This window comes from Phyllostomus discolor, chromosome 11, assembly GCF_004126475.2.
Source record: "Phyllostomus discolor isolate MPI-MPIP mPhyDis1 chromosome 11, mPhyDis1.pri.v3, whole genome shotgun sequence".
NCBI lineage: Eukaryota > Metazoa > Chordata > Mammalia > Chiroptera > Phyllostomidae > Phyllostomus > Phyllostomus discolor.
The window spans coordinates 67,518,048-67,531,265 of NC_040913.2; the positions used below are offsets into that span (position 1 = coordinate 67,518,048).

Genomic DNA, 13,218 nt, shown 5'->3' on the forward strand with positions numbered 1-13,218 from the left:
ATGTTACTGGGAAATGTGTAGCTATAAACATCCACATTAAAAAAGTAAAAAAGACCTCATATTCATAACAAAAACTTTTACCTTAATAAACCAGACAAAGAAAAACCTAAACCCAACCCAGGCAGAAACAACAAAATAATCAAGATTAGAGCAGAGGTGATGAAATAGAGAACAGAAAGGCAATGGAGAAAAACCAGTGAAACCAAAAATAGGGTCTTTGAAAACACAAACAAACTTGACACGTCTTTAGCTAGATCAGCGATTTATAACCTTTTTACTCTCATGGCACACATAAACGAATTACTAAAATTCTATAACACACCAAAATTATATTTTTTGCCAATCTCTCTCTCTCTCAAAAAAAAAACTAGGTATAATTTGAATTCATTCAGACCAAACAGCTATTGTTGTTTTGGCTGCTGTCATTTTTGACAGTCTAAGGGAAAAGAGGTCCATGCCCCCAACTGAATAGTCAGGTACCACATGTTTTATACAGTCTCGTGGCACACCTGGTGTGCCGTGACACACAGGTGGAGAATCACTGAGCTGCACAAGCTACACTGACCAAGAAGAAGACTCAAATTATTAAAACCAGTAATAATGGAGGGGACATTACTAATGACCTTACAAAAGCAAAAGTTTTAAAAGAAATTACAGAAGACCTAACTAAATGGAAAGCAACGGTGGTCAGGGGTTGGAAGACTTAAACTGATGTACAGAGTCAATACAATCCCCATCAAATGCCAGGTGCCATGTCTGCAGAAATTAAAATGTGGATCCTAAAATCCACGTGGAAATAAAAGAAGCTCAGAAGAGCCAAACAATCAGGAAGAGAGGACCAGTCGGAAGACTCACATTTTCTGATTTCAAAAATGATTGCCAGTCCTTAGTGATGGAGACTGTGCGGCACCCGCATGGGGATGCAGGGCAACGAACCGGAACAGACGCCATGTGTGAGCTCACACAGTGACAGCCAGTGGCTCCCAGCAAAAGGCCAGGACAATGTGATGGCAAAGAATGGCCTTTTCAGCAAATAATGCTGGGACAACTGGATATTCAAATGCAAAATAATAATAATAATAATAATAATAATAATAATAATACTGCTAACCCCTACCTGATTCCATATATAAAAATTAACTCCAAATGTATCAAAGACCTAAAGTTCAGAACTAAAAATATGAAAATCTTAGAAGGAAAACATAAGTGTAAATTGCTATGATCTCGGATTAGGGAATGGTTTCTTAAGATAAGTACCTAAACACAAGGGACTAAAGAAAAGGCAGATAAACTGGATTTCATCAAAATTTAATACATTTGTATTACAAAGGACGCTATTAAGAAAGTAAAGAAAGCCAACGGAATACATTTGCAAATTATATATTTGACAAGAGTCTAGTATATAAAATGTATGAAAAACTGTAATAACTTAATAATAAAAATACTAATAACCCAATTAAAAATCAGTAAAGGTCTTAGCCCTGGCTGGTGTGGCTCAGTGGATTGAAGACTGTGAACCAAAAGGTCACCAGTTCAATTCCCAGTGAGGGCACATGCCTGGGTTGCAGGCCAGGTCACCAGTTGGGAGTGTTCAAGAGGCAACTGATCCATGTATCTCTTGCAAACATCAATATTTCTCTCCCTTTCTTTCTCCCTCCCTTCCTCTCTAAGAATAAATAAATAAAATCTTTTTTAAAAATCAGTAAAGGACCTTAAATAGACATTTCCTCAGAGAAAATGTGGAAATGGTCAACAAAGAGAAGATGGTCAATATCTTCAGTCATTACATGTAGGAAAATGTAAATCAAAACCGCTTCACACCCATGAGGCCGGCTACAATAAAAAAGCCAGCTACCACCACCAAGTGTTAGCAAGGATGTGGGGAAACCAGCGCCCTCCCATGCAGCTGACGTGTATAACTCGGGGCGGCCGCCATGATGGAGGGTCTGGCAGTTTCTCAAAGAGTTAAACACGGAGTTACAATACGGCCTGGCATTCTCCTCCTAGGTATATACCCAAAAGAAATGAAAACGATACGTTTGTACAAAATCTTGCAATCTTGCACAAGAATGTTCTTAGCAGCATTATTCACAATAACCACACAAATGGTCAACAACCCAAATGTCCACCCATGGCTGACAGATTAACAAAATGTGGTGCCCACAGAACCGGACACCACTCATCCCTGAAAGGAGGACAGTGCTGACACACGCTACAACTCGGACACCCTTGAAGACATCACGCTGAGAGCAGCCAGGCACAAAGAACCACGTGCTGTGGGGCTCCATTTATGCAAAATGTCCAGAACAGGCAAATCCACAGACAGAAAGCACATCAGTGGGGTCGGGGACGGGGGTCGGGGGGGCTGGGGAAGGGGCCGGGCCGGGGGAGGGGCCGGGGTATGCCTGCTCACAGGGATGAGGTCAGACAGCAGTCAGTGGCCATGGCTGTGTCACCTCGTGAATACACTACGATTATCCACTTTAAAAGGTTGAGTTTTATGTATGCAAAGAATATTTTTAATAAAAAAAACCTACAGGAGGAGGTGCAGTGAGGACAGAAAGGTCACTGGTCCCTCAGAAACTTCTGAGTTCCTCGATTAGAAAACACAGGCCCTTGTGGGAACCCCACCCCTTCCCCCTCAGTGCACCCGTGCTGGACCCTGTGCCCCAGGACTCAGAACAAAATGTGCTGGTGTGAGTACACTTGTACACTAGTGTGTATAAACATGTGTACATGTGCACACCAGTGTAATGGCATGTGCACTAGCACACGTGCTAGTATATCCTAGTGTTGTGCATCAGCACGTGTATTACTGTGTGGTAGCGTAGGGGCCCCCCAACTTCTGGGGTGTGGACCAGTATGGGTCTGTGGCCTGTTGGGAACTGGGCCGCACAGCAGGAGGGGAGCTTGAATGTCATACATTTGAATCACCCCAAAACCATCCCCACCTACCCCAGTCCCTGGAAAAATTGTCTTCCACAAAACCAGTCCCTGGTGCCAAGAATGTTGGGGACTGCAGTGCTGGTGTATGTAATAGTACATACTAGTGTGCATACTTTAGTGCATGTACTAAAGGGTGTGACAGGCCCAAATCCTGCTCAGCGGTCACAGAACAGTCGCAAGGCAAGGAAGCCTCATCTTGTTCCCTCTCCAGAAACCCCTCCCTGCTCTGCCGGACAGGACAAGCCCTGTAACACGAGCTGGAACGTGCCCAGTACGCAGGTGTTTGCTGAGCACCTGCAGGGTGTCCGGCCCTGCTCCAAGTGTTGAAGAGACAGCGGTGAACAAGAAAATCCACATTTTGGGGGAAATGCACAGAACAGAGCAGTCATCAACCGCTGCATCGTGGGGGGGGCATGGGATGGGGACACAGAGGGCTGGCTGTGCCTGCTCCAGAAGGGGATGGGCTCCTTGGGGGCAGCTGAGTCAAGACCTGAAGTAAGAGGGATCTGGAGGAAGGGCATTCCTGGCAGAGGGTGACAGGAGCAAAGGTCAAGGCAGGGTGGGCTTGAGGTGTCTGAGAACCTACAAGGAGGCCGTGTCTGGGCAGCGTGGGGAGGGGGGCCCTGGCCCAGTGATGTCAGTTCCGGCCCCTCCTGTGCACGTGGGGGAGGGACGAAAAGCTGACCTGCAGTGCTGATGAAAGCAGTGTGTAGCTGGCTGCTGGGGGACAGAACCCAGAACTTGGTGCGGCAGGGGGTTAACATCCTGACATTCAAACAGGTATTTGAGCAGGAAAACTGTCGACAGAGCCACATTGGCACACAGATTTAAGAAAGTACTTTCAGAACAGGCACAATTCATCTCTTTGCATGAATCTGAATCCAACTGGAAATGCGGGGTTGCTGGGGCCCAATCCTAACAAGGCGAGCTCCACTTAGCAGTTGTCTGCAAGCGTCCAAGACACACCAGGCAGCCTGAAGTTCCAGTCCGTTCGAGCGGCCAGAGGCACTGCCTCCCAGGAAACACTGGGACGCATGGAAACTCCCTGACCCCCACTCTTACATCTTCTCTAAACCAAAACTCCTTAAAAAAAAAAAGCAAAGAAAGAGGCCACATGCACAGCACACTCCTGTGTTTCATAATAGCACCCCAAGCCCTTGGCCCGAGTCCCAAGTCACCCGTCTCTGGGGTTTTAGGTGCCAGCAGTGGGCGTGTGGAAAGAGCTGCACGCCCACATTTCAGGCGGCGGCTGCTGCAGGCAGGCAGTCCTGACTTCAGACGACTGTGTTCCTGGAAACCACAGCCTAGTAAGACGCAGAGCTGCACCAGCTGCAGTGTCCTGGTGCATCACACACGGACTCAGCACTGAGCAGACCCTTCCACCCTCCACCTCGAAGACGTGGGGCCAGACGGGGCCACTCCGGGGCCCGGGCTCCCGGCCCACACCTGTGTTTGCCCTCCAGGCTCTGTTCTCTGCTCAGCCCGGGCCTTCCTCTCTCCCCGCCACTAACACACTTCCTTATCCTATGTGAGGCTTGTATTAAACAGCCTTAAGTCCTTTTAGAACAAGGAATAAACAAGAAAAGAAGCAACTCTCTCCTCAGGGCTACAAAATCTGAGAGCACTGCAGCTACTTTAAGAGGAATGGGAACAACGGAGTTGAGGGTAAAACTCAGTGAACTCACCTCCCACTTACTCCCCAGGCCCCGGGTTTCAGACAACAGGGAATTCTCACCTGCTGCACCTGTGACATGTGTCCTACACGCTGTCCTTGACTGAGCCCTACACCATGTCCTGCAGCACGTGCTGCACTGTGTCGCTACCCCGTGTCCTCCTGTGTGGTCTACAGTGACAACCCTGCGGCCCACATTGACCATCGATCGGATGACGAACGCAAACCGGACAGCCAGGACAGGTCCCTCTTGGAGAGTAAACAATGGGGGACCCTCCTCACTGCCTTCGTCCAGACCCCACTCACGGGCCAGTGAGAGTAGAATCCTGGTTCCTCATTTGTAACCAGTGTGCAACACCAACCTCTCTGCCTAAACAATAACTTCGGCTGGTTACTGTTGGATGAGCATTTGCTTTACTTTACTGAGTGCATTAAGAGCATGCCAGAACCTCTAAAAATGATGTCATCTGGGGGAATCATTGAGTCTGTGAATTCTGATTCATTTGTGTGAAAAACAACCACCTGCCCCACTCCCGGGGGTCTGAGTTACTATTCCGGGGGACATTCAGGTCTTACCGCGCGGCCAGCTTGTGGCAGACGACGCCTGTGTCGGTGATGACCTCACTCAGCCTCAGTTCCAAGTGGACCTTGCCCTGAAAGGAACAAGGGTAGAGGGTCACGGGGGAACAACCACACAGCGTGTCTGTTCACAAATGGTGGCCACCTCTGCCCCCACGTGGTATCCACCGTACTCCCTCCGGCCCCCACCCAGATCCCAGGGACGAGGACAGCGTGACTCCCAGAGTGTTAAAGGTTCCAATCCATCAGGCACACTGGGCTCCCAGCTCCACTGGTGGCGAGGAGATAGGCACTGAGAAGCCCAGGCCTTGGCCTGGGCACACATAGCACCCAACCACTACCCAGCTGTGGGAAGGGCTGGACACAGGCCTTTCAGGCCTTTTTCTCACCTGTCGGATAGAGTGGCCTCAGGGGGCCAGAGTGATGGTCAGGCAGGATGCCCAGCAGTAAGTCCTAGACACAGGACCAGACTACTAGCATTGCATCCGGGTGACCATGGGTCTGGGCCCAGCTCCTGGCTGACCTCGCCCTGCCATGAGCAAACCCTCAGGGCCATTAACTGAGGGAGGGGCCTCAGTACCATGCCAGCGCTGCAGGGGCGAATGCCCCAAGTGACAGCAATGATGCTGACAAAACTGATTTCCTGTGGCTCTTTTTCACGGAGCACCAGCCAGGGTTTAGAACTTTCTGCACTATCCCATAATTCTCAGCACATCCCATGAAGTGGACACGGTCATCCTCTGCTAAGATGAGAACACTGAGGCTGACAGCAACCGGCAACCTGCCTTCTCAAACCAGAGCCAGGACAAACGCTCACAATAAAACAGAGTAAGGCCCTGGCTGGTGTGGCTCAGTGGACTGAGCACCAGACTTCAAAGCAAAGGGTCGCCAGTTCGATTCCCAGTCAGGGCAGGTGCCTGAGTTGCACACCGAGTCCCCTGTAGGGGACGCGTGAGAGGAAACCACACATGGATGTTTCTCTTCTTCTCTTTTTCCCTCCCTTGCCCTCTCTAAAAATATATAAAATCTTTTAAAAAATGAAAAAACAGAGTAAGAACACGTCACAAAACAGTCTCCTGGGAAGTCTGGTTCCTCACCTGCCTTCTCAAACACACTGGGCGCCAATGCTTTCTTGGTTTAATTTGGCCACGGCCATTCAGACTGGTATTTCACTAATTCATTCTAAATGGGCTCCTAAGAAGTGAAAGAATGTGTCTGGGGCGAGATGGAGCCCCCGAGGCTGACGCCCGGGCTCGCCGTCCTGTTTCCTGTTTTTCCCAGAAGAGGACGGCACGTCCACACCGGCAGCCCCTGTGACTGCTCACGTTTCCTCTCTGAGGGCAAACATTTCCTCACCAAGGTGGCAGGCACTGTCAGCCAGTTTGTGTTGCTGTTATTTTCTGGGGATTTGAGAGAGGAGGGCATGGGTAAAACAAAACAATGCAAACGCTATAGATAACTACACGGACTTTCCCTCAGAGACTAACTCATAGACCGGCAGTTCAGAAGTTCACATCTGTTGTCACTCAGCATCACTGACGGTTGGGGCCACGCACGTGGTCTGGGCATCACAGCACCTCCAGCACAAACAACCCAGCCCACAACTGCCTACGCCCAGAGGGACTGAGGGCCACACCTTACACCTCATCAGCACAGGCAGGAAGTTTGGGTTTTCTGGGCTCGGCCTCTGCACAGCTGGTGTCTGAGCTCACAGAGCATTGGACACAGACGTCCCAGTCTGAGCATCAACCTGCTCAGCCACATACGTCAAGGCAAGTGCAGGGTCAGGAAGGAGGCCTGACCTTGCCCTTTCCTTCCTGGAATTCCTTAAACCCTTAGAAAGATTCGAGCTGGGTCCTGGTACATGGACAACTGCTGACACTGTCTGGGAAACCCTTCCCATACGATGGTCTGACTCATGAGTCAGATTCTCAGAGATGACCTGGATGCAGCTGCTGGGCTTTGCTGTGATGGCCCATCGGCGCTCTTTTCTGAATATATGCTTTCAGAGCAAGTTCACTAAAACAAAACGGAGTACAAAGCAGAGCTCAGTGGCTGCTAGGTGTCCTTGGAGGCGCCGAGGGAGGACTCGCTGGCGGCTGAGTAAGGGACTCCCTCCCTGTCCATCGGACTCCAAGGAGGACACGAGGCATGGGGAGAAGGGAACTTCCAGACTCCAGCGTACACTCTGGCTGTACACACGGCCCACAGCTCAGGTCTGTTCCTGCCAATCGCCTCATTCTGTTCCTTGCACAGGGTCAGGGAAGAAACAGGAGCGACTGATTCTTTTTAATAAAGCGATTTACCAGAGACCTTTAAAAACATCCATCCCAGAAGGAAGCAAGCCATTTTTTTAAAATGGTCCTTTCCCCTCACTCTGCAACTCACTGGTCTCTTGTGGACCCCAGTTTTGTGACTTTTTCGGACACATGCCTTTTACTACAAATTACAGAGCAGATGGATTCAAGAAAATAGATACCATCCTCTGCCCTTCTAAAAACCACAAATGTGACATTTTAAAATGAAACTGGCTATAGAGAAAAGATCGTAATTGGACTTTTAAAGGCCAGCTGGAATCAGGGGGTGCGCGGCTCCTTCGGTGGTAGGACCTCTTCATGGGTGGGCACTCGGAGAACCAACGAACAAGGCACGCAGCTCAGCGCCTGGGACTTAGCGAGCAGCCGATACACACCACCTTCCTTCTTCTCCTCATAGTAATAACGATATGCGTTTGCCATCCATAATTCACGAAGTCCCAGGACACTGGCCCAACACGTGTCAGTGTGCCGTCGCACAGACGGTAAGAACCAGGCTCAGGAGGACAGGGACTTGCCTGTGGCTACACAAAGGCATTAGTTATGAAACAGTGCAAATATTCCACATGGCTGCACGGTTAACGCACACATCCGTGTTTCCAAGGTTTGTGCTGAGGGAGCAGTTTTGGATATGATTGTGGTGGTGGTCACACAAATTTACACACGTGATGAACTGCACAGAATGCACATACGCACACGTGATAACCTGCATAGAATATATGTGTGCGCTTATGTGTGCGCACATGCTCACACACATTGGTACACGTGCATACATGTAACACAGGTGAGATCTTAATGGGCTCTGTGTATTTCAGGACCGTGAACGTCCTGGTCGTGGTCTCGTGCCAGTCACGCAGGATGCCACCGTGGGGGCACTGGGGTGAAGGGGCGTGGGCCCTTCTTCACTGTTGTCAGTCTTGGAGTAGAAATAGGAGAGCACACCATTTGCTAATCGTTATTCCACTGTGTACTTTCTGTGAGTTCTGTGAATCTGTCACCCTTTCAAAATTAAAAGTAAAAAAAAAAAGGGCCAAGAAAAAAAGAAAAATTATACTTGCCAATAAAATACAGTTTAGATCTGGGGGAGACACAGCCGGAGACCGCTGTGGCTGCTTGCAGGGGCCCCATATGATGATGGTGCCACAGGACGTGCCATTTAAGGAAAAAAGTGATGGGGGAAAAGTCGGAATAAAACGCAGGAACGGCTCCCGCTACAGAGACCCATTTCACAGCATGTCACTCCGGGAACCTTCTGTCTGAAGATAAGCCCTCCAAGTCACCAGAGGAGGTGAGGCTGGCTGTTGTACTCCAGGTGTTAGTGCTCATCTTCCTGTCAGAACTCTGCTTTTCAACGGCAGAGTCATTGGTTCTGCAGTAATTACAGCGTCTTCTAATTTACAGCGTCTTCTAATTTACAGCACGCTTGGGCCCCTGGGTCAGAACTAATTAAGTGCAACACCATCACACCGCCTCCCTTTGGCTCGGCTCCTCAACCCCTCCCTCCGGCTGCCTCTTTGTTCAAGTTGTGGATCCATCCCAGCGGCCTCCAGGGCCTGTGCACCCCCACCACGGCCTCAACAGGCAGAAACCCTGAAGCCCCTGCCCTCACTCTCAGAGCTCAGCCGAGGCCGAGGTTCCAGGAGGAAGCCTGAGCACTGACGGCCAGCCAGGCCTCTGATGCTGGGCGAGGGGCCCAGGAGTGGTGCGTGCCAGGCAGGGCCAGGGCAATGCATTAGACACAGCCCGGCTGTTCACAAAACCCTGCTTCACAGATGAGGAGACAGAGGCGTGGAGAGGCCCCCCATTGGCCTATTTCACTAGTGAGGGGGGCACGGAGCTCTGAGCCAGGCCTGCCTGTGCCTGAGGCCCTGCACCATCACGCACCCCTGCCAGGCCTTGGCGTCTCACAGCACCCGCTGAGAACACTCGTGTGTCTCAGCACTACGGCGGCGGTGCTGTCTGGTTGTGCTCCCAGTCTCGGAATTCTAGCCCCTGCCATGGAGCAGGTTCGACTGGAAATCACACCAACCAGTGTCACAAGAGAGGAGACGTGGCCACTGTCCCGACCAGTGCTCAGGTCTGCTCCTGGACACACAGCGTGGGGACTGACCCTGAGCTATGGGGAAGTCCCAGGGCAGCCCTATGGGGAAGAGTTAGGGTCCTGGGTCCCTGCAGTCTCCCCCACTAGGCAGAGGAACCAACCCCCAGTCCTGAGGGGTAGCTCTCACCACTGGACATGGGCTCAGTCCCAGTTAACATGCTGCCCAGGCAAGCCGGGGTGAGCCCAGAACCCTTTGGACGAGGGGAACCTCTTCAGAGAGGTCACTTTGCTGAGTGCAGGGAGCTCGAAAACACATTTGGTGGCCTCCCGAAAACACTGGCGAGGTTCCACACGCTGTTCTCACTCCAAAGCTTTATGTTTTCTTATCCATATTGTCTCTTCACCTTCAATTATGTTATCGTTTTTCCACATTTAGTATTTTTAAAGCTGCTTCAATCATGCATGACAAAGTGTGACAATAAGCAACTGAACAAACAAAATTAACAAGCCCATCCTTACTGTACGTAAAAGGACACAATTTGCTAACCAGGATTCCGTTAAGACCAAAACTCGACACATTTCTTTAACCGCAATCCAAGTGTATTCCATCCCCAAAGACCTCCTGTGTCCCACAGGCTCTGCTGGGGCCTCACCTGAACTTCGGAGTCAGCGTCGACGTGCTGCAGCTGGAACCAGGTGTCCCTGTTGTGGTACTTCTGCAGGTCTTCCTTCTGGATGGCCACCTTCCCTGAAACCAACAGCGAGAGGAGAAGCAGTCAGGAGGGGGAACAAACCCTCCAGGCCCAACGAGGCTCACCGAGGTTCATGAGCGTAAGTCACTCCATTTTTACTGCCAATCATTTCAAACGGTACAATCCAAAACAGATGATCAGATCCATCGATAATGCTGCACTGTCCTCCTTCCTCTCTGACCACCATGTGCAGCACTGGAGGTGCCCACGTCCCACCCCAGGGCGGAACACACACCACCTGTCACGCCCACGGCCGCCGCAGGTCTGCCTCCTCTCACGCAGAAGGGAGTGCAGCCGGGTGGGGACAGGGCCCACCTCGTATGAGCATGTTCACCACCTGCATGTCACCCAAGGTGGTTTTAGTGAGGTGGGTACACCAGGTAGGGGTCATTTCCTCCAGCTGAGAAAACTGCTCCACCAGGCACCTGCACAGAGACTGCCCAGGACTGGAGGAGCAAGAGGTGGGGCTGTGAGAGGCGCACTGAGGGCAGTCTCGGGGCCACTCAGGCAGTGAGAGCTGCCATGGCCATCGCCGTCACTGCAAAGTGGGGACAGGGCAGCATCTGCTTGGTACAGCTCAGATGAGGACTTCACAGAAATGTGTTCCTGCGTGTGTACTTGTGTGAGCTGTAGCTCAGAACACACGTGCAAGCATATGTAGTACATGTACACATGTACATATGTATGTTAAGTCTACACAGTGTGCATGCTGTGTATGTGTGTGTACAGTCAGCTTGTATAATGCACATGCATGTGTATTAGCTTATGCAGCATGTGTGCATATGTGTGCATGTCGGGCCCACAGTCACAGTGGCACACGTGTACTCAGGTTAGCTCACAGCAAGAACAAAAACTGAGGATGCAGCTGGGCCATCCTCAGTTGGGAGGATGAGCCACCACCCTCCTTTTGCACACTTGGGTCTATGAGTCAATGTCTCTCAAAGTTTGAGCACAGGCCACCTACGTGGAAACACCTGAAGAGTGTCCTAAAACGAAGTTCCTGGGCCCTACCCCAGATGCAGGAAACAATCTCTGCAGTGGGGTCCCAGAACCTTCGTTTTCGCAACAGGCCCAGGGAATGTCTGTAAGCCCCAAAGTCTGAGGCTGTACGCTCTAGAGAGTTTTATGTTCTTCACACAGGCTTGGTACTAGGAGCTGGAACTTCAATAAAAATGCACATGTAAGTACATGTACTGATATATGCATTATGTATTCATGTGCAGGTTTGTTTCCCCGCCTTTCCCCCATCATTTCTTCTTCCCTGAAGGTCCTTATCCCAGGGGGTCCCCCTGCAATGAGGTCCCAAAGGCCCACACGAGACCCTGCTAGGGCCCCCACCCACCTGTTCTTTGATGATAGATTTAAGTGAAGAGGAGGACACCCTGCTGTTTGGTGCAGTGGGAGTCCAGAATATGCCACCCCAAAATGCCACTTTGGCATCAGGATTACTTGAGTAGAAGCAAACAAGGATCAGCAGATTCAGAACGAAGCCCCCTGCCCCAAGCCGCCCTTACATGGCTACAAGGAGAAACTGACAAGAAGTGGGGGCCGCCTGCATCCCCCACCCAGGAAACGTCATGGCCACGAAGGAGATGGAAAGTTGGCACCAACATGGCCCCATACAAAAAAAACCTATTCCATTCCTTTCCCCATATATGTGCCGTCCCACCGCCTGCCACCCTTGGAGGCCCTGAAACCTCCCCCCTTGCCTCGCACCGTCTCTGAAGTGCTCTATTCCTCTGCTGCGATGGGAACCAATGCACGTCTAACTGACTCCAAGTCACTCATTGTGGGGTTTCTCCCACATGGTGTGCGCTGCAGGCGACAGTGCGCTGCCTGTCTCCCTCTCGTTCATCTGCACCTCGTCAGTCCGACTTCACGGGCCCCCGCCGGGGCACTTCCATGAGCAGAAAACAAGATCTCCTCTCCGACGGGCTTCACACCCTGTTCTGAAGACTCGACCAACCGAGCCCTGCTCTGGACGCCTGCCCCCGAGAGACTCCCCTGCCAACACAGACGGGACAATTGTTCAAAAGGCAAGATGAACGTGAAAAAGCCGATCCACATGCTAGAGGCACTGGCACCTGCCTTCGGTCTCCGCCGTCCCTCACGGTGCCTCTCGTTCCTCCAGCCCGTTCACGTCGCCTCACAGTCCCAGAGGGAAGGTGACTGTGCCCCCCCACCCCGCTCCCCACACTGAGAAGGAGACTTGGGAGACACCCTGCAACCATCCACCCAGAGCTCCTCGGCGCAAGGCCAGTCAAGTTCACACGGCCAGTGCTTTCGTCCACCTGTGAGGGGGCCACAGCACACGAGCACTTCAAGGGTCAATGCCACTGCCCGCGTCAACCTCGCTGGCTCCGTTCTCACTGGGCAGAGCCATCTGGGGCCAGATCCTGCCCAGCCACACATTGCACGATGGATTAAGTCAGTGCACACAGTCAAGGTCAGCAGGTGGGAGAGCAAGAGAGACAGGTACAGGAAACACACAGCAGACATGGAATGCAGAAAAAGTATACTCCACAGAAGTTCAGAGACCCAAATCACAGGCCACACGGAACTGCCTCCAATGCGCATCAAGCTACAGGGGCAGAACAGCTCCCTTGGGGCTCATCTCAGGCTCCTCCCAGGCCCAACCCTCCTCCCCGCCCCCAAATTGCCTAGTGGGCATCCTTCCACCACCGCACACCTGGTCACTGGAAAGAACGCCCCCCTGAGAAGACCTCTTCCTCCCTGCTTGGCTCCATCCTTTTTGCCCCAGTGGGAATATAATTTTGAGTCTTGCAAGAACAAAGCCACATGAAACAAAAAATTTCTTGGAATCGAATTGGGCAACATATTTCATTGAAAAAACATTTTAAGTCTTCGGACTCCATGATTAGCTCGCTGGATAAGAGGATTACATTTGAAGTT

The 13,218-nt window shown here is 51.2% G+C and overlaps 1 protein-coding gene across 1 annotated transcript in view; it reads right to left on the reverse strand.

Moving 5' to 3' along the window:
- RASA3 (RAS p21 protein activator 3) overlaps positions 1-13,218 on the reverse strand; it is a 117,200-nt gene that overhangs the window by 33,677 nt on the left and 70,305 nt on the right. Inside the window, exons 4-5 of the mRNA XM_028526700.2 lie at positions 10,207-10,301; positions 5,195-5,271 (exon numbers count right to left, since the gene is read on the reverse strand). Coding sequence (XP_028382501.1) covers positions 5,195-5,271; positions 10,207-10,301 — 172 coding nt within the window. The remainder of the gene's footprint in view (positions 1-5,194; positions 5,272-10,206; positions 10,302-13,218) is intronic.